Raw genomic sequence first — 21,443 nt, 5'->3', positions numbered from 1 at the left:
TCAAAATGTGCAAATCCTTTTTATTCAAGTATATCTCATCTTTTGATGAAGGTTGGTCCACTAACTTTTAAACATGGATAAGATGAATGCAGAGGATGATATTTTCTAATGTCTTGATATATACTGTAAACATAAAATTAATAATATACCTTTGAAATGTACTTTACATTTATTTTTTATACACTGGCCTGAAATTCCAATAAGCCACCTGAGGATGTTTTGGTGTAGTACCACAGACAAAGGTGAAATTATAAAACCGTGAACATATTCATACCTTAGATGTAAACAGAATTAACATACAAATGGGGGGCGGCGCAAACACACAGCAAAAATACAATTATATTTTTTTCAAAATCATGAAATTATTTACAGTAACATGCACATACTGTACTTTGTTTTCCCACTTGTAGAAAAGGTAATAAAACTATCTATACAGAGTAATTATTCAGTATTAAATAGTATAAATAAATTCCTTCATATATAAATAGCTTTCTTCCCCCATTTGGTTGACTGACATACTGTAGTGTTGTGAAAGGCATGACACCTATAGAGCCTCAGGTTTGAACTATATTCAAGCATTTCAACACTTAAATGCTAAAAATAGATAACTTGGGGAGGATGATTGTCACTTTGATGGTGTTATACAGTTTCTTCTAACTTTGCATGTAGTCTGTCTGTTAGTGTCTGGGCCAAACTTGTGTTTTAGCTGGAGCAGTTTTGGATTGCTTGTGAAGTGTAAGAGAGGTTGTTGTGTTCAGATGAGCGATTCCCATGAACCCATAGTGTAGTGGATATCACCCATAGAAAACAATACAGGCACCCTGGAAACGTGGTCACTAACACACACACAGACTTCGGGCCTTATTTCTGCAGAATGAACTGTTCAATAAACTCATTCTGCTCCGCCTCCACTTTGGAGAGAGCTTCGTACTCAATGCGATACCTGGAATAGATTACAAACAAAGACAAACTTAATTAAACCACAGTAATTAACTGACTAAATAACAAAATAACTGACTTTAAGGTCAACCACTGAGAATGAGACACAAACTAAATAGATTTCCACATCGTTATTGATTTCACAAAGAGACATGACCTCAGTCGTACATTTCTTGCTTAATACATTTTACAAATCACGTTCATTTCTGCCCTCGAAGCACATTTTACCAATCAGCTGTCCTCAGAACAAGATTAAAAAAATAAATAAAAAAATAAACTAGTCTTAGGCTGGGTACCAGTCTGTTTCTAGTCTCTTTAATATAGCCTGGGTACCAGTCTGTTTCTGGTCTCTTTAATATAGCCTGGGTACCAGTCTGTTTCTAGTCTCTTTAATATAGCCTGGGTACCAGTCTGTTTCTGGTCTCTTTAATATAGCCTGGGTGCCAGTCTGTTTCTGGTCTCTTTAATATAGCCTGGGTACCAGTCTGTTTCTGGTCTCTTATTAATATAGCCTGGGTACCAGTCTGTTTCTAGTCTCTCTTTAATATAGCCTGGGTGCCAGTCTGTTTCTGGTCTCTTTAATATAGCCTGGGTACCAGTCTGTTTCTGGTCTCTTATTAATATAGCCTGGGTACCAGTCTGTTTCTAGTCTCTTTAATATAGCCTGGGTACCAGTCTGTTTCTAGTCTCTTATTAATATAGCCTGGGTACCAGTCTGTTTCTGGTCTCTTTAATATAGCCTGGGTACCAGTCTGTTTCTAGTCTCTTTAATATAGCCTGGGTACCAGTCTGTTTCTAGTCTCTTTAATATAGCCTGGGTACCAGTCTGTTTCTAGTCTCTTTAATATAGCCTGGGTACCAGTCTGTTTCTAGTCTCTTTAATATAGCCTGGGTACCAGTCTGTTTCTAGTCTCTTTAATATAGCCTGGGTACCAGTCTGTTTCTGGTCTCTTTAATATAGCCTGGGTACCAGTCTGTTTCTGGTCTCTTTAATATAGCCTGGGTACCAGTCTGTTTCTGGTCTCTTTAATATAGCCTGGGTGCCAGTCTGTTTCTAGTCTCTTTAATATAGCCTGGGTACCAGTCTGTTTCTAGTCTCTTTAATATAGCCTGGGTACCAGTCTGTTTCTAGTCTAATATAGCCTGGGTACCAGTCTGTTTCTAGTCTCTTTAATATAGCCTGGGTACCAGTCTGTTTCTAGTCTCTTTAATATAGCCTGGGTGCCAGTCTGTTTCTGGTCTCTTTAATATAGCCTGGGTACCAGTCTGTTTCTAGTCTCTTTAATATAGCCTGGGTGCCAGTCTGTTTCTAGTCTCTTTAATATAGCCTGGGTACCAGTCTGTTTCTAGTCTCTTTAATATAGCCTGGGTACCAGTCTGTTTCTGGTCTCTTTAATATAGCCTGGGTACCAGTCTGTATCAGGTCTCTTTAATATAGCCTGGGTACCAGTCTGTTTCTGGTCTATTTAATATAGCCTGGGTACCAGTCTGTTTCTGGTCTCTTTAATATAGCCTGGGTACCAGTCTGTTTCTAGTCTCTTTAATATAGCCTGGGTACCAGTCTGTTTCTAGTCTCTTTAATATAGCCTGGGTGCCAGTCTGTTTCTGGTCTCTTTAATATAGCCTGGGTGCCAGTCTGTTTCTAGTCTCTTTAATATAGCCTGGGTACCAGTCTGTTTCTAGTCTCTTTAATATAGCCTGGGTACCAGTCTGTTTCTGGTCTCTTTAATATAGCCTGGGTACCAGTCTGTTTCTAGTCTCTTTAATATAGCCTGGGTACCAGTCTGTTTCTAGTCTCTTTAATATAGCCTGGGTACCAGTCTGTTTCTAGTCTCTTTAATATAGCCTGGGTACCAGTCTGTTTCTGATCTCTTTAATATAGCCTGGGTACCAGTCTGTTTCTAGTCTCTTTAATATAGCCTGGGTACCAGTCTGTTTCTGGTCTCTTTAATATAGCCTGGGTACCAGTCTGTTTCTAGTCTCTTTAATATAGCCTGGGTACCAGTCTGTTTCTGGTCTCTTTAATATAGCCTGGGTACCAGTCTGTTTCTAGTCTCTTTAATATAGCCTGGGTACCAGTCTGTTTCTAGTCTCTTTAATATAGCCTGGGTACCAGTCTGTTTCTGGTCTCTTTAATATAGCCTGGGTACCAGTCTGTTTCTGGTCTCTTTAATATAGCCTGGGTACCAGTCTGTTTCTAGTCTAATATAGCCTGGGTACCAGTCTGTTTCTAGTCTCTTTAATATAGCCTGGGTACCAGTCTGTTTCTAGTCTCTTTAATATAGCCTGGGTACCAGTCTGTTTCTGGTCTCTTTAATATAGCCTGGGTACCAGTCTGTTTCTGGTCTCTTTAATATAGCCTGGGTGCCAGTCTGTTTCTAGTCTCTTTAATATAGCCTGGGTACCAGTCTGTTTCTGGTCTCTTTAATATAGCCTGGGTACCAGTCTGTTTCTGGTCTCTTTAATATAGCCTGGGTGCCAGTCTGTTTCTGATCTCTTTAATATAGCCTGGGTACCAGTCTGTTTCTAGTCTAATATAGCCTGGGTACCAGTCTGTTTCTAGTCTAATATAGCCTGGGTACCAGTCTGTTTCTAGTCTCTTTAATATAGCCTGGGTACCAGTCTGTTTCTAGTCTCTTTAATATAGCCTGGGTACCAGTCTGTTTCTGGTCTCTTTAATATAGCCTGGGTACCAGTCTGTTTCTGGTCTCTTTAATATAGCCTGGGTGCCAGTCTGTTTCTGGTCTCTTTAATATAGCCTGGGTACCAGTCTGTTTCTGGTCTCTTTAATATAGCCTGGGTACCAGTCTGTTTCTAGTCTCTTTAATATAGCCTGGGTGCCAGTCTGTTTCTGCGCTCTTGCCAACTCCTTATGGAATTGTCCTCCCAAACATGTTTGGCTTGACAATGGATTGGGCAAAAGCACAAACAGATCTGGGACCAGGCTAGGGAGATCAGATCTGGGACCAGGCTAGCGAGATCAGATCTGGGAACAGGCTACAAGTCTTCTTACCTCTCCAGCTGCATCTTCTTCTCTGCTATCAGGGCCTGGAGCTGCTGTTGCTGGGCCTCCCTCTGCTTGGCCACAGACTTCAACAGGTTCCTGGCTCCAATAGCCTGGGAGGAGGAGGAGGCAGTGCAGCAGCATGTTGTTCACCCAGATAAGAAGCCCTCAGTCATTCCCACAGAAAAGTGCAGCAAGTGTACTCAGTGACCTAGCTAGCTAGCAGTCAAAGTACACCGTTTTGTTTTCAACCTGAAATTGCTTGCAGATAGTAGAGCCAGCGGTCACGTTGATCTAACTGACACGTTGAAAACAATTGACTTTGAATGAGTGAACAAAAAGTATGGCATCTGTGTGTGTGTCTGAGCCCTGTAAAGATGGACTAAGAAACTCACAACCCTTACCTTCATCTTTTCTGTCTCTGCCTCTTTTGCCAATTCATCCACCAGCTCAATGAGACCACCCACTATCTTCTGAAACTGGCTGATTTCTATGTATTGAAGGAATGCATGAAAGTTAGTAAAACACCATTTGGTAAATTAGGTGTCAACAACATTTGAAGAACACAGTTTTAACAATAAGAACATGTGCGAGTGGACATCTCCACAATATTCTATGCAAGTCATGAAACTTAAAACCAATGGTACAGTCCAAATGGCACACTATTCCCTTATATAGTGCAATCATTTTGCCCAGGGCCCATTATATAGGGAATATGCTGCCATTTGGGACACAGAACAGACGCTAAATGGAATGCTCTTACTGTCAACAAAGTCTTCACACTCCTCCTTGAGCTCGGTGGTCTTCTGGTCCACTTCTGGTTCCAGAATCCGCAGCTTGTTGAGCTCATCAAAATGAAGACCAGCTTCAGCCAACGGGTCTTTCGCCATGGCCACAAAACCTGTCTCCAAGAGCTGGGTTATAGATGGGGGAAGGGGGGCTGTAAAACACAGCATTAATACCATGAGATATATGGATGCTATAAAAAAAAATATATATTATTTAACCTTTATTTATCCAGCATCTCAACAGTCTAAAGTGGCTTCCTTTCCTCATCTCTCATCTGCATTTGATCTAAAAGGGAGGAATAGGTGAAAGACAACTTGTGGACTTGTATACATTTTTAGTCAGGTCTGTCACATTAGTATAGCAACGGGCATGCCCCGCCTACCTGAGGGTCTGTTTTTAATTTTTTTTTCAGCCATCCATTTCCTGTGTGAGGAGTGCTAAAATCCACTTGGCACTTAAATCTCGCAGTATCGATTGCTTTCATTTTACCCCTGCGGCTCTTTAACACTCTTGCTTGTGCCTGTCGTTTTCCCCCCCAGTTAATATTACAACCGCAGAAATGTTTCTAATGACCTGTCAAACACACCCTGGGAATGGGTGAAATGGAATATATTGTCTTTCCGTTGATTCTATAAAGAACGCTAACATGCTGACCAAACCGCTCGCGTGACGTCCTCATTGGTTTTTAGGAGTATATATGAAAGATGAACTGGAGGTTCACACTCCAGTCCAGTTGGTGGTGGTAATGTACCTTAAAGTTGGTTGCCAACTGCCATATAAAGTCCAAAGAAGAAGACTGAAGGAGGAGAGATAACTAGAAACAAATTCGGTTTACTGTGGATTAATCGTCAGCATAGAAGACCTTCTGCACTTCAGGTAAAATAACAACCTAATGTTGACATCCCAGGATAAATTAGCTAACAACAGCAAGCTAGCTAGCTAAATTGGCATGAATGTTTGTTTTGATATTTCAACCTGCGTGTCCTGATTGCGTCTGGTGTGGATGGACAAAAATCAACATGCAGACGCACGCGCGCCCGTTCTAGACAGCATGTACAATACCAGTCAAAAGGGTGGACAAATCAAAATATATTTTAGATTCTTCAAAGTAGCCACCCTTTGCCTTGATGACAGCTTTGCACACTCTTGGCATTCTCTCAACCAGCTTCACCTGGAATGCTTTTCCAACAGTCTTGGAGGAGTTCCCACATATGCTGAGCACTTGTTGGCTCCTTTTCCTTCACTCTGCGGTCCAATTCATCCCAAACATCAATTGGGTTGAGGTCGGGTGATTGTGGAAGCCAGGTCATCTGATGCAGCATTGACTCTCCTTCTTGGTCAAATAGCCCTTACACAGCCTGGAGGTGTGTTGGGAACATTGTCCTGTTGAAAAACAAATGATAGTCCCACTAAGCGCAAACCAGATGGGATGGCGTATCACTGCAGAATGCTGTGGTAGCCATGCTGGTTAAGTGTGCCTGGAATTCTAAATAAAATCACTGACAGTGTCACCAGCAAAAGCACCCCCACAACATCACACCTCCTCCATGCTTCATGGTGGGAACCACACATGCAGAGATCATACATTAACCTACTCTGCATCTCACAAAGACACGGCGGTTGGAAGCAAAAATCTCAAATTTGGAATCATCGGACCAAAGAACAGATTTCCACTGGGCTAATGTCCATTGCTCGTGTTTCTTGGCCCAAGCAAGTCTCTTCTTCTTATCGGTGCCCTTTAGTAGTGGTTTCTTTGTAGCAATTCGACCATGAAGGCCTGATTCACACAGTCTCCTCTGAATAGTTGATGTTGAGATGTGTCTGTTACTTGAACTCTGTGAAGCATTTATTTGGGCTGCAATTTCTGAGGCTGGTAACTCTAATGAACTTATCCTCTGCAGCAGAGGTAACTTCCTTTCCTGTGGCGGTCCTCATGAGAGCCAGTTTCATCATAGCGCTTGATGGAACGTTCAAAGTTCTTGACATTTTCCAGATTGACTGACCTTCATATCTTAATGTAATGATGGACTGTCATTTCTCTTTGCTTATTTGAGCTGTTCTTGCCATAATATGGACTTGGTCTTTTACCAAATAGGGCTATCTTCTGTATACCAACCCTACCTTGTCACAACATAACTGATTGGCTCAAACGCATTAAGGGAAAGAAATTCCACAAATTAACTTAACAAGGCACACCTGTTAATTGAAAAACATCAAGGACAACAACCACCCGAGCCACTGCCTGTTCACCTCATTATCATCCAGAAGGCGAGGTCAGTACAGGTGCATCAAAGCTGGGACTGAGAGACTGAAAAACAGCTTGTATCTCAAGGCCATCAGACTGTTAAACAGCCATCACTAACATTGAGTGGCTGCTGCCAACATACTGACTCAAATCATTGACCACTTTAATAATGTTTACATATCTTGCATTACTCATCTCTTATGTATATACTGCATTCTATACTATATCTTAGTCTATGCCGCTCTGACATTGCTCGTCCGTATATTTATATATTCTTAATTCCATTCCTTTACTTAGATTTGTGTGTATATGTTGTGAAATTATTAGATATTACTTGTTAGATATTACTGCACTGTCAGAACTAGAAGCACAAGCATTTCGCTACACCCGCAATAACATCTGCTAAACACATGTATGTGACCAATAAAATGTTATGTGAAATGCATTCCAGGTGACTACCTCATGAAGCTGGTTGAGAGAATGCCAAGAGTGTGCAAAGCTGTCATCAAGGCAAAGGGTGGCTACTTTGAAGAATCTCAAATATAAAATATATTTTGATTTGTTTAACACTTTTTTTGGTTACTATATGATTCCATGTGTGTTATTTAATAGTTTTGATGTCTTCACTATTATTATACAATATAGAAAGTAGTAAAAATAAACCCTGGAATGAGTAGGTGTGTCCAAACTTTTGACTGGTACTGTAAGTGTCAGACGGTGCGCTAACTCACAAGGTATCGCGCGCATGTTGATTTTGTCCAACCACACTTGACGTGATCAGGACACACAGGTTGAAATATCAAAAAAACTCTGAACTAACTATAATAACTTGGGGACATGTCGAAAAACATTAAACATTCCTGGTAATTTAGCTAGCTTGTTTGCTGTTGCTAGCTAAATTTGTCCTGGGATATAAACACCCTTGCAGCGCATCAAGATTTTAGCGCCTGGCTACGCAGACGCTTATTGACGTGCGCGAACAGTTTGGATGCAATGATTGAATAATGTATGTGTACAATTATTTTGCAACACTCACACACGTAAAGCAAGCGGTGTGGGCTCCCGAGTGGCTCAGCGGTTTAAGGCACTGCATCTCAGTGCTAGAGGCGTCACTACAGACCCTGGTTCGTTTCCAGGCTGTATCATAACTGGCCGTGTTCGGGAGTCCCATAGGGTGGCGCACAATTGGCCCAGCGTCCTCCGGGTTAGGGTTTGGCTGGGGTAGTTCTGTTCACCGGACGTGCTACCTGTCCCAGACCTGCTGTTTTCAACTCTCTAGAGACAGCAGGAGCTGTAGAGATACTCTCAATGATCAGCTATGAAAAGCCAACTGACATTTACTCCTGAGGTGCTGACCTGTTGCACCCTCTACAACCACTGATTATGATTGTCTGACCCTGCTGGTCATCTATGAACATTTGAACATCTTGGCCATGTTCTGTTATAATCTCCACCCGGCACAGCCAGAAGAGGACTGGCCACCCCTCATAGCCTGGTTCCTCTCTAGGTTTCTTCCTATGTTTTGGCCTTTCTAGGGAGTTTTTCCTAGCCACCGTGCTTCTACATCTGCATTGCTTGCTGTTTGGGGTTTTAGGCTGGGTTTCTGTACAGCACTTTGAGATATCAGCTGATGTAAAAAGGTCTTTATAAATACATTCGATTGATTAGTAGGCTGTCATTGTCAATAAGAATTTGTTCTAAACTGACTTGCCTAGTTAAATAAAGATTACACGTGAGAACTTTATCAGGTGACCCAAGCCAAATATGGAGTTGCAGGTTTGCCATATCTGTCATGTTTGTGCATAACTCTCCTATGTGCAAATCTTTATGGCAGTCATTTTACTTAAGGCCCTTGGAAATTACCCGCATAACTGCAGCCATAAAAAAACTTACAAAGCAATATATCAATTTACAAATACAAATGTTTGTGATAGTGAATTGCATCTGTGGATAGTGATTTACATTTTTATTTAACTAGGCAAGTCAGTTAAGAACAAATTCTTATTTACAGTGACGGCCTAGGAACAGTGGGTTAACTGCCTTGTTCAGGGGTAGAATGACAGATTTTTACCTTGTCAGCTCAGGATTCGATCTAGCAACCTTTTCGGTTACTAGACCAACAATCTAACCACTAGGCTACCTGCTGCCCCTTTGTGGATAGTGATTTAGATTTGTGGATTGGTACTTCTTTGTACAGATCATGATACACGAATACAAAATGAATGTTGTGTGTTTGTTCACAATACATATGAATGATATTGATCCCATAGTATACTGCCACCACTGGTTACTCAGCCAAATAGCACATTGAGGTTTAAAAAACAGATACAAAAACATGTATCACAGCGCCTCTCCTCTTTCTATAGATCTAATTTAACTGTTCAGTGTGTATATATAAGAATATGTAAATATGAATAGTGTGTAAATATGTCATCTCTTGGTGTCTTTCCAATATAACTCCCATTTTATTTTTGAATTTAATGTAATATCTTCAAAAAGTTGAGTATCTTCATCCATTGTCCAACTGTTACATTTATTAGAATTATTAAAACAACTTTTACAACGACCGTTGTTGCTACATTAGTAAACTGTATTGTGACAGACAGGGATAACGTTAGTTAGGAAAATATTGTTCACACTAAAAAAAAATAAACAAAACACACAATTTGATTCTGTGACCTTTGACTAATCACTAACTAGCTATCTGATATAATTAGTTATATGCAATAACCTTTAATCTGCGCTAGCCAGCTGCTTCTTTGGCAACGTACTCTATAACTAGCTAACGTTACCTATAATTTACAACCAGAAGGGCTCTCACTAACTACTTACACAGATATATATTTAAAAATATATATATAATAATTCGCAAACGTTACTTACCAAGCCTCCTATCTATATATATACAGCAAGCTAATTAGCTTTATCACAGCTTGTCCTGATGCCCTCATCGGACTGTCATGTTATGGGCTAACTGGATAATAGAGGAAGGCAAGAGGCTAGCAACGGCCAGTAGCAGGGCTAGCTAGGTAGCATTAGCTAACTGTTTTAGCTAGCCGACTAGGTATTTCATCGTGAGCTACTGGTTACAAGCTGTGCAAAAAAACAAAAAAAGTCAAATCATTATTCTCACTTGTAGACAACTCTTCAAGTCAGTCTTTCACTTACCTTAAATGTATTTGAATTTGATATCAATGTTGTGATTATGTGGCATAATCCACAGGGGACCGGCTGCGATGGAAACGGTTGTGTTGGCCATGGGATGTACCTTCCGGGAGGGAGGTGGATGGGAGTTGTAGTAGGAAACTTGTATGTAGTCGGGAAAGTTATTTATCGTCGTTGCCTTGTAAATATTGACAATTGTAGGTGGCGTACATAACATAGCTTTTAATGTACTAACGAACACCTGTTCAACAAACTAATTATCCCAAGAGAAAGACGGCGTGGGTGAGTGTCTAGAAAGTTAGCTAGCTAGCTAGTTTTTGCCTGGGTGGCAAGGTTGGTTTGAAACGTTATCTAGTTATTATACACTAGGACTACTTCATTCAAGTTTGTCTCAATGTTCTTGAATTTGTACTTGACATATTATAGCTGGCTAACAACAATACGGTAGCCAGTACTAGTAACGTTAGTTAGTTAGCTAGCAAGCCAACACTACTAGTTAACTAGTATATAGCTCTAGCTGAACTACAGTTTGCGACTCAACCCTATGTGGCACGTTGCTAGTTAGTTAACGTTATCTCATAATTATATGTACAGACGTTTTAGGCCTAATTTACTTGTCACAAATTGTACTACATATTAGGACATATGTGGAATGGTTTGATATCACAAGACATAACTTCCTCTGCTGGTTGGAATTACACTACTGCACCCATCTGAATCAAAGTTCCCCAGAGACAGACTGTCTTCCTCTGCTATGCAACGTTTTTGGGGACATTCTACCAGATAAGCCATCAACTAGGCAGCTTCCACCCTGTTACTTAACCCTGCACCTTAGAGGCTGCTGCCCCATATACTTAGACTTGAAATGTAACCTTTATTTAAGGTCAAATCACTCGCCACTTTAATAATGGAACACTTGTCACTTTAATAATGTTTACATATTTTTGTTTTACTCATCTCATGTGTGTATACTGTATTCTATTCTACTGTATCTTAGTCTATGCCACTCTGACCTTGCTCATCCTAATATTTATAATATTTCTTAATTCCATTATTTTACTTTTAGATCTGTGTGTATTGTTGTGAATTGTTAGATATTACTGCACTGTTGGAGCTAGTAACACAAGCATTTCACTACACCTACAATAACATCTGCTAAACATGTGTATGTGACAAATCAGATTTGATTTGAAATACACACACACACACACACACACAGTGTTTTGGGCCCAGCTAAATTCCATGCTAGGTGAACTGGAGAGGGAGATACTGATTGGGTGGGTGGCTTCCTCTCTCCATTGTGTTCACAATGTTCTCGACTACTGGTGTTTTAAGTATGACCGCATTGGCCAGAGCAACTCCCCTCTAATTTCAGTCAATGACTATAAATCAAGGTTTCAGATTTCATTCCTTTCAGAGGGACATTGTCCCAACTGTCACCTTGTTAGTCTGTCATCTCAGCACAGGGCAGAGGATTGAGGTTTTTGCTGTGCTTTTCTATTGCCTCCCCTCCACCAGGTATGATCTGCCTGTCCAGTGAAAGGCTGTGGCGGCCCCCCCCAGTGGCTGTCACCACGGCGGGGGACATCAGGACCTCCATCTGCAGGGTGGTCATCTACCTTCAGAGGGACATGTCCGGGGACAGCTGCCAGCTCCCGCTGCACCGGCTATGCCTCCAGACCCAGGTCACGTCCACAGGCTCCCAGGCCATCTCCACTGGCTCCCAGGCCATCTCCACTGGCTCCCAGGCCATCTCCACTGGCTCCCAGGTCACGTCCACTGGCTCCCAGGCCATTAGACCTTCCCATGAAGGTATACATAGAACAGTGGGCAATCAGGGCAGCGGTCAGTTATGAATGAATGTGCCAATATCCTCTGTGTTTATGTAAGCTAGACAGTGTGCTAGGCTGACTGCATACACTTTCACATCATACACATTAAAAACAATATTTTAAATGCTTATATGGTGATGCCAAAGAAACATTTTCATCCTTGAATAGACAATAAAGTTATATTATATTCTTACCCTCCACAGCCTCCCAGATGGCGTGTCCCAAGTCCAAGACGTGCAGCTACAGAGCAGCGTTGGGCCTGGGTAACAAGTATGTGCGTCTAAACGTAGGGGGGACCCTGTTCTACACCACGCTGCAGGTGCTCACCAGGCAGGACTCCATGCTGAAGGCCATGTTCAGTGGCAGGAAGGAGGTCTTCATTGACAGAGAAGGTGAGAAGGACTTTGGAGACTTCCAGAAAGTCTCACAGTCACTCTTATGGATCAGAAACATAGATGAAACTCTACTTAGACTAATACAGACTTCGGAATGGAGCAGATGGCTAAAGCAACAATCATCAGCAATGATTACAAATCCCATTTAGATGTACAGGCCCTATGGCAGGCATATCATCAAAAAGATACACAGAACTACGTTACTCTAAAAATCTGATTGGAATTGACCGTTGCCTTTCACTTGCATTGCCTGGTCCTGTCCAGGCTGGATCCTGATAGATCGCAGTGGGAAGCACTTTGGCTCCATCCTGACGTACCTGCGGGAGGAAGCGGTCTCCTTGCCCCCTGGCAGGCAGGGGGCTCTAGAGCTGCTGGCAGAGGCCAAGTATTATCTCATCCAAGGTCTGGTGGAGCTGTGCCAGGGAGGCCTGCAGGTCAGTGACACAGAGAGAAGTGTGTCCCAAATGGAACCATATTCCCTATATAGTGCACTACTTTTGACAAGGGCCGTAGGATTCTGGATGAAAGCAATGCACTACATAGGGGAATAGAGTGCCATTTGGAATGCAGGCTGTGTTGTTGGAGTGTGTTGCCCTCACTACTGATCCAACCTACAGCTTTACTAGATCCTAGATCTGTGCATGAAGGCAACATACTCTACTGTGTTGTAATGCGTGTTTGTTGTTGTCTTGGCCATGCCGACTTGAACACGACTTACCCTCCACAGATTGCTTCCTCATGTTGTGATATTTGACTTACTTTGGACCAGGGTGTCTACTGTGTTAGTGGCTGTAGGACAACAATACTGTTTGTTTACCATCTGTGCCAGTTAGGGCTGTCACAATTACCGTTAAAACCGACGATTATGGATAAAAATAACCGTCATAAAGAGAAAAAAAAAGAAGCTGTTTGTTTGTTGACTGAACATCTGACTGAAGACCGTGATGAAACTTTGTTACTCCTTGTTGAAATAAGTAAACAAGTCTTTGGTTGCCTAGGCAACCCCCCAAAAAAAAAACATGCAGCAGCAACACACATAGAATGAATAGAACGGGAATGGAATCTCTAACCCAGGCAATTTGACTGGTTAACTCATGGGTACACTCGTAATGGCTGCTGGATATTGTGATGCAATCATTTCCATGGTAATATAGAATGTTCATTGACATGATGTTAACTGATGTGACTCATGCAATGGAATGTGTTTTTTGTAATGTCAGTTGAGTTGAATCAACAAATCACTGCACATATTTTAGCACATCTTTTACTTCCTGCTTTGCTCCTATCAGTACACTTGCAATGTCCACCCATCATGCCATCATTGACTTGAATGGGGACACTTGTTCTATTCAATATATTTCTATGGCAGCACATGCAGTCAGGTGCAGAGGAGGAGAAAATGTGCGTCTCAAAAAAATGTATAATATGTATATATCTATTACGAGAACCGCAGTAATTTGGCTGGCCAATCACCTTCATCCAAAATTCCATGACTGTTACAACCATAGTGGCAGTGGGTATAATGTGCCTGAGTCTCAAATGGTACTCTATTCCCTATGTCGTGTACTACTTTTTACCTGGGCCCCTAGTGAACACTATTGGAAAGGGGATACCTAGACAGTTGCACAACTGAATGCATTTAACCGAAATGTGATGTGCGGGGGCTGCCTTAATCAACATCCACATCATTAGTGCCCAGGGAGCAGTTGTTGTTGGGAGTTTAACTGCTCAAGGGCAGAACAGTGCCTTGTTGGCTCGGGGGATTCGAACCAGCGACCTGTTGGTTACTGGCCCAATACTCTTAACTGCTAGGCTACCTGCTGCCCGCTAGGACGCAGGCTGTGTCAGTGTGATAGATGTTCATTGGAATGCATGGCATTCAGTATTTGGACTAGCCCTAGGTTCTACTGGGAGGTTCTGCTGTCTCCATGGTGACAGTGGGCAATGATACATGCGGTAAAGAGATCAATCGAACCCAACCAAAACGATGGAAAAGCTATGGAGACGCGTGGGAGAAATACACAATGTTGAGGTATAAATCGATAGGTAATGTTTGTATGGATGCCAACCCCAATACATTTTCATGTCATCGTCACCAATCAAAGGCATTACATTTAAGAACGACGTTGACTACCACCACTGATTTCTGTATGCTAGCTAAGCTACCAGCTTATACGAACAGGAAATAGCATTTATCAGTCACTTCTTATAAACCTGAAAATTGGACTTCAGTTACCACATTGTGGGCCTGTTACAATACATCAATCATGTCGTTTTTGACGAATATCCCCTTTGTTAGATCAGATTTCCTCCTTCTATCCCCCACGGTCTGCGATCAATTGACCTCTTTACCACATCTATAGGTTATATTCCACTATCCACTAACCCTATCTCATACTGTCCAGTAGAATATAGGTTATATTCCACTATCCACTAACCCTATCTCATACAGTCCAATAGAATATAGGTTATATTCCACTATCCACTAACCCTATCTCATACTGTCCAATAGAATATAGGTTATATTCCACTATCCACTAACCCTAACTCATACAGTCCAGTAGAATATAGGTTATATTCCATTATCCACTAACCCTATCTCATACAGTCCAATAGAATATAGGTTATATTCCACTATCCACTAACCCTATCTCATACAGTCCAATAGAACATAGGTTATATTCCACTATCCACTAACCCTAACTCATACAGTCCAATAGAATATAGATTATATTCCACTATCCACTAACCCTAACTCATACAGTCCAATAGAATATAGGTTATATTCCACTATCCACTAACCCTATCTCATACAGTCCAATAGAATATAGGTTATATTCCACTATCCACTAACCCTATCTCATACAGTCCAGTAGAATATAGGTTATATTCCACCAACCCTAACTCATACAGTACAATAGAATATACAGTTGAAGTCGGAAGTTTACATGCACTTATGTTGGAGTCATTAAAACTCATTTTCAACCACTCCACAAATTTCTTGTTAACAAACTATAGTTTTGGCAAGTTGGTTAGGACATCTACTTTGTGCATGACACAAGTCATTTTTCCAATAATTGTTAACAGACAGATGATTTCACTTATAATTCACTGTATCACAATTCCAGTGGGTCAGAAGTTTACATACACTAAGTTGACTGTGCCTTTAAACAGCTTGGAAAATTCCAGAAAATTATGTCATGGCTTTAGAAGCTTCTGATAGGCTGATTGACATAATTTTTAATCAATTGGAGGTGTACCTGTGGATGTATTTCAAGGCCTACCTTAAAACTCGGTGCGTCTTTGCTTGACAGCATGGGAAAATCAAAAGAAATCAGCCAAGACCTTAGAAAAAAATTGTAGACCTCCACAAGTCTGGTTCATCCTTGGGAGCAATTTTCAAACACCTGAAGGTACCACGTTCATCTGTACGAACAATAGTACGCAAGTATAAACACCATGGGACCACGCAGCTGTCATACCGCTCAGGAAGGAGACGCGTTCTGTCTCCTAGAGATGAACGTACTTTGGTGCGATAAGTGCAAATCAATCCCAGAACAACAGCAAAAGACCTTGTGAAGATGCTGGAGGAAACAGGTACAAAAGTATCTATATCCACAGTAAAATAAGTCCTATGTCGACATAACCTGAAAGGCCACTCAGTAAGGAAGAAGCCATTGCTCCAAAACCGCCATAAAAAAAGCCAGACTATGGTTTGCAACTGCATATGGGTACAAAGATCGTTCTTTTTGGAGAAATGTCCTCTGGTCTGATGAAACAAAAATAGAACTGTTTGGCTGTAATGACCATCGTTATGTTTGGAGGAAAAAGGGGGAGGCTTGCAAGCCAAAGAACACCATCCCAACCGTGAAGCACGGGTTGGCAGCATCATGTTGTGGGGGTGCTTTGCTGCAGGAGGAACTGGTGCACTTCACAAAATAGATGGCTTCATGAGGAAGAAAAATGATGTGGATATATTGAAGCAACATCTCAAGACATCAGTCAGGAAGTTAAAGCTTGGTCGCAAATGGGTCTTCCAAATGGACAATGACCCCAAGCATACTTCCAAAGTTGTGGCAAAATGGCTTAAGGACAACACAGTCAAGGTATTGGAGTGGCCATCACAAAGCCCTGACCTCAATCCTATAGAAAATGTGTGGGCGTGCAAGGAGGCCTACAAACCTGACTCAGCCCTGTCAGGAGGAATGGGCCAAAATTCACCCAACTTATTGTGGGAAGCTTGTGGAAGCCTACGCGAAACGTTTGACCCAAGTTAAAACAATTTAAAGGCAATGCTACCAAATACTAATTGAGTGAATGTAAACTTCTGACCCACTGAGAATGTGATGAAAGAAATAAAAGCTGAAATAAATCATTCTCTACTATTATTCTGACATTTCACATTCTTAAAATAAAGTGGTGATCCTAACTAACCCAAAACAGGGAATTTTACTAGGATTAAATGTCAGGAATTGTGAAGTTTAAGTTGAGTTTAAATGTGTTTGGCTAAGGTGTATGTGAACTTCCGACTTCACCTGTAGGTTTTATTCCAATATCCACTGACCCTAACGTCCTTCTTCTATCCTCCACGGTCTGCATTCCATTGACCTCTTTACCACATCTATGCTAAGGAGTCTTCGATCAATACCACGTTGAATTCATATTTCATTCATGTCATGTCCTCTTTTTTAAAATGTTAAATGTTTATGATAGATAGCAGATGTCACTAAACGGTTTATGAGTCCATCATTTTCAGATTGGAATATACTTCTTAAAGGCTTTTATTAATACATCTTGGAGTAAGTCTTTTAAGAATGAAATGATAGAGCATTGTAAGAGTCACTCAACCTCAGAGACTTTTTTTTTTACATTGTTTTGTGGTAGAGTTTAGTGAATACAAGTTTCAACATAATCTTTTCACTCTTCTATGTCAGGCGTGAGGGTTCATTTGTGCTCCGTTCCAATTCCGTGAGCCAATCAGTAAAGTCACCTTCTGACCTGACTGAGTTGTTCAAATGGAGTTTACCTGATCCTTGCTATATGTCCTGACTAGAGCTCGCCGATTATGATTTTTCAACACCGATACCGATTATTGGATTACCAAAAAAAGCTGATACCGACTATTTTTTTAAAATTATTGTTATGATTTTTTTTTAATATTTTTTGTATAAATATATATATTGTCATTATTTTATATATTTATTTATTTATTCATTCATTTATTTATTTGTAATAATGAGAGTGGAACCAGACATTGTTTAGATTGGTTCTGGTCCACTTTTTCTCTTATGTACTATAACAGCCTGCCTGTGGTGTCTGTTTTGATTAACAGGACCAGAAGGAGCCGTCTCTGTGTGTAATCCCTGTTGTCACCTCTGCCAAGGAGGAAGATAGACTGATCCAGGCCTGCACCAAGCCTGTCGTGAAGCTGCTGTACAACAGAAGCAACAACAAGTACTCCTATACTAGGTGAGCTACTACAAGTATAGTGCCTTACAAAATGGCAGCCCTATGCTTGTTCTGTTGTTTGGAGAGTCGATAATAGTTCATGACTGTTGGTAAGTGCTTAGTGAGGGCCTCTAATGTCAAGTACTCGTTATGTACTCTGTGTTGACAATGGAATGCTGTACCTCCTGATCCATGGGTTGTATTTCCTCCACAGTAACTCCGACAACCTGTTAACCCGTGGGCTGTAATTCCTCCACAGTAACTCAGACGACAACCTGTTAACCCGTGGGCTGTAATTCCTCCACAGTAACTCGGACAACCTGTTAACCCGTGGGCTGTAATTCCTCCACAGTAACTCCGACAACCTGTTAACCCGTGGGCTGTAATTCCTCCACAGTAACTCCGACAACCTGTTAACCCGTGGGCTGTAATTCCTCCACAGTAACTCCGACAACCTGTTAACCCGTGGGCTGTAATTCCTCCACAGTAACTCCGACAACCTGTTAACCCGTGGGCTGTAATTCCTCCACAGTAACTCAGACGACAACCTGTTGACCCGTGGGCTGTATTTCCTCCACAGTAACTCAGACGACAACCTGTTGAAGAATATTGAGCTGCTTGACAAGCTGTCTCTGAGCTACAACGGCCGTGTTCTCTTCATCAAGGACGTGATCGGTGATGAGATCTGTTGCTGGTCGTTCTACGGACAGGGACGCAAGCTGGCAGAGGTCTGCTGCACATCCATAGTTTACGCCACAGAGAAAAAACAGACCAAGGTTGGTTAGGGGTTTTACACACACACACACACACACACACACACACACACACACACACACACACACAGGCAAACATCTTTTGTACTGTAGCTAATCTTTATGTTGACCCTGTCCGTCCGTCTCTCTGTCCCAGGTGGAGTTCCCAGAGGCCAGGATCTACGAGGAGACCCTGAACGCTTTGCTCTATGAGACACTTCCTGTCCCTGACGACTCCCTATTGGAGGCCACACGCCGTCGACACGCCCACAGTCACACCCACTGTGGTTTCCACAGCGAGGAGGAAGAAGGCCCCACCCACTCTGGGGTGGACCTTAGGGAGCGCGTGCGCCGCATCCACGTCAAGAGGTACAGCACCTACGACGACTGGCCGCTGGGACACTAAGGATGCGTCTCAAATTGCACCCTATTCCCTATATGGTGTACTACTTTTGACCCGGGCTCTATATAGGAAATAGGGGCCTATAAGGCTCTATATAGGAAATAGGGCTCTATATAGGAAATAGGGGCCCATAGGGCTCTATATAGGAAATAGTGGCCTATGGGGCTCTATATAGGAAATAGGGGCCCATAGGGCTCTATATTGGAAATGGGGGCCCATAGGGCTCTATATAGGAAATGGCGGCCCATGGGGCTCTATATTGGAAATAGTGGCCCATAGGGCTCTATTGGAAATGGGGGCCCATAGGGCTCTATATTGGAAATAGTGGCCCATAGGGCTCTATTGGAAATGGGGGCCCATAGGGCTCTATATAGGAAATGGGGGCCCATAGGGCTCTATATTGGAAATGGGGGCCCATGGGGCTCTATATTGGAAATGGGGGCCCATAGGGCTCTATATTGGAAATGGGGGCCCATGGGGCTCTGGTCGAATGTAGAGAATAATGTGCCGTTTTTGACGAAGCCTATCTAACCACAGTGGAGGAAACTGGTTCCCTGCTGACCGGCCGCTGGGACACTAAGTATACGTCTCAAGTGATGCCCTATGTAGTGCACTACCATTCGAACCCTCATCTCCCTGTCAGTCACCTCTCAGTGAGAACCTCAAAATGTATTTAATGATTCATCAAACCTATCTGCACTAATTACTGTTACTGCAGCCCTTGGTGAGAGTGAGTGATGGCTCCCAAAAGGCACCCTATTCCGCATCCTATACCCATAAGGCTCTGTTCAAAAGTAGTGTATAAGTTAGTAAGATGTAAAATTGCGCGACTAAGATCTCTGCAAAACATCAAAATGAGTGACAGATTTCATAAGTTATCACAGATGAATTCTGACTATTTTGAGGAAGTGTATTCTGGCTACGGCATCTCAATATGGACAAACAGTACTATTGCCACTTTTTTTCAAATTTTTCAAGGGAGTATGTGAGCACACTTGTTTGCCTACGGCTAGGCGCCAGCCGAACTGTAGCATGCTGACGCCTTAAGGATGTGTCCCATCTAACCACAGAGGAGGAAACTGGCTCCCGCTGGCTCTTCACTTAATCACAACACCCACCGCTGAAGCACTGGTGTTGTTGGCCCCAAAATGGCCTTGGGCACAAAATGGCTGCCATACTGCATCACCCTGGTGCCTGACAGACTTTGTCGATGGAAAACTCATGATTTAAAATGTTGAGATGCTTATGCTATTTCGCCTTTATTTTATATAGAACTCTCTTCTTCACAACACAATCAAATCTGTGTTCATACAATCAAAATTGCAACTTCAAATCAGCGTAGATGAAGGGGAGGAGACCGGTTAAAGATGGATTTTTAAACCTTGTGACAATTGAGACATGGATTGTGTATATGTGCCTTTCAGAGGGTGAATGGGCAAGACAAAATATTTAAGTGCCTTTGAACGGGGTATGGTAGTAGGTACCAGGCCCATCCAGCAAACTTGACACAACTATGGGAAACATTGGAGTCAATTTGGGCCAGCATCCCTGAGGAATGCTTTTGACTCCTTGTAGAGTACATACTCCAACAAATTGAGGCTATTCTGAGAACATAAAGGGGTGGGGGCAACTCAATATTGGGAAGGTGTTCCTAATGTTTGGTGTACTCCGTGTAGGAAGCCATCAGACTTATAGATGGTTATATGTACATTTATTATACAGCTATCAAACTTTTTTGGTGGGGAATTGTGACAAGTTCAAGGACCAGCAAATGTATCACAAGCAATCAAAATCAACTACCGTAGGCCTTTGGCCTTCTGTGAATAGACAGGGAAGACTGTGAATGTTTTTTTGTTATGTCTATATTTATAGTTTTGAGAGTTTCTCATATCACATGTTGACATATAATCATGCCTAAGACTTTTTCATGAAAATTAACTTGAGGGACACATTCAACGATGTCTATAAATGGCTAATCTCATTGCAAGATACTTCGGCCCAGTGCAGTAGCCCTGGGATCATGTTAATGCTTTGTGCAGTAGCCCTGGGATCATGTTAATGCTTTGTGCAGTAGCCCTGGGATCATGTTAATGCTTTGTGCAGTAGCCCTGGGATCATGTTAATGCTTTGTGCAGTAGCCCTGGGATCATGTTAATGAATGGCAGGTCATTCTTATTAACAGTTTTAATCAGGTATTCACTGAAGACATTTCCTCTTCACACTTTTAAGGGAGTGCCTCACTCTCTAACGTGTTTTAATGCAATTGAATCTTTATTCCTTTATTTTCACTTGGTTTTCCATAATAAAAAAAGGTTTCAAATAACCCAGTGTTTGTGTAACAGGATACACTGTTTAGCAGTATTCCTTCCTTTCTCACAACATCATTGCAGGTACTTGATCTTGCACGCTTTGCCTCATCAACACAGTTGACGTCCCTGCTTGAGAACGTACTAACCAGTTGCGCCACCAAA

The 21,443-nt window shown here is 41.9% G+C and overlaps 2 protein-coding genes across 5 annotated transcripts; one reads left to right on the top strand and one right to left on the bottom strand.

Moving 5' to 3' along the window:
* Nucleotides 1-3: 3 nt before the first annotated feature.
* Nucleotides 4-10,270, bottom strand: ift20 (intraflagellar transport 20 homolog (Chlamydomonas)). 3 transcript variants are annotated; one of them, XM_014163643.2, is made up of 5 exons: nt 10,146-10,270; nt 4,707-4,883; nt 4,348-4,433; nt 3,953-4,056; nt 4-943 (listed from the first exon to the last, which is right to left on the bottom strand). In XM_014163643.2, the coding sequence occupies exons 2-5, from the start codon at nt 4,831-4,833 to the stop codon at nt 862-864; spliced, it is 399 nt and encodes a 132-aa protein (XP_014019118.1). In that variant the 5' UTR covers nt 4,834-4,883; nt 10,146-10,270; the 3' UTR covers nt 4-861. The 3 variants fall into 3 exon arrangements, with proteins under 3 accessions (XP_014019118.1, XP_014019119.1, XP_045560052.1); XM_014163644.2 differs by lacking the exon at nt 10,146-10,270 and adding an exon at nt 9,861-9,965; XM_045704096.1 differs by lacking the exon at nt 10,146-10,270 and having other exon boundaries at nt 4,707-4,902.
* LOC106581528 (BTB/POZ domain-containing adapter for CUL3-mediated RhoA degradation protein 2) lies at nt 10,249-21,316 on the top strand. Of its 2 annotated transcripts, XM_014163638.2 has the most exons (8): nt 10,249-10,424; nt 11,661-11,827; nt 11,870-11,954; nt 12,178-12,366; nt 12,634-12,803; nt 17,702-17,838; nt 18,398-18,593; nt 18,727-21,316. In XM_014163638.2, the coding sequence occupies exons 2-8, from the start codon at nt 11,663-11,665 to the stop codon at nt 18,973-18,975; spliced, it is 1,191 nt and encodes a 396-aa protein (XP_014019113.1). In that variant the 5' UTR covers nt 10,249-10,424; nt 11,661-11,662; the 3' UTR covers nt 18,976-21,316. The 2 variants fall into 2 exon arrangements, with proteins under 2 accessions (XP_014019113.1, XP_014019111.1); XM_014163636.2 differs by having other exon boundaries at nt 11,661-11,954.
* Nucleotides 21,317-21,443: the final 127 nt, after the last annotated feature.

The sequence above is a fragment of the Salmo salar genome, chromosome ssa20 (genome assembly GCF_905237065.1).
Source record: "Salmo salar chromosome ssa20, Ssal_v3.1, whole genome shotgun sequence".
In the NCBI taxonomy this organism is placed as follows: Eukaryota; Metazoa; Chordata; class Actinopteri; order Salmoniformes; family Salmonidae; genus Salmo; species Salmo salar.
The sequence above is the reverse complement of the archived record's forward strand: the minus strand, read 5'-3'. Positions and strand labels throughout refer to the sequence as shown.

Bases quoted from the DNA above. Each gene is read 5' to 3' on its own strand.
- ift20 (XM_045704096.1), bottom strand. From the start codon at position 4,899: ATGCTGTGTTTTACAGCCCCCCTTCCCCCATCTATAACCCAGCTCTTG. The intron at 4,434-4,706 runs GTAAGAGCATTC...TTCAATACATAG, and splicing joins GTGTGAAGACTTTGTTGACA to AAATCAGCCAGTTTCAGAAG. The intron at 944-3,952 runs GTAAGAAGACTT...AATCTATTCCAG, and splicing joins AAGAAGATGCAGCTGGAGAG to GTATCGCATTGAGTACGAAG.
- LOC106581528 (XM_014163636.2), top strand. From the start codon at position 11,663: ATGATCTGCCTGTCCAGTGAAAGGCTGTGGCGGCCCCCCCCAGTGGCT. The intron at 12,367-12,633 runs GTGAGAAGGACT...GGTCCTGTCCAG, and splicing joins GGTCTTCATTGACAGAGAAG to GCTGGATCCTGATAGATCGC. The intron at 12,804-17,701 runs GTCAGTGACACA...TTTGATTAACAG, and splicing joins TGTGCCAGGGAGGCCTGCAG to GACCAGAAGGAGCCGTCTCT.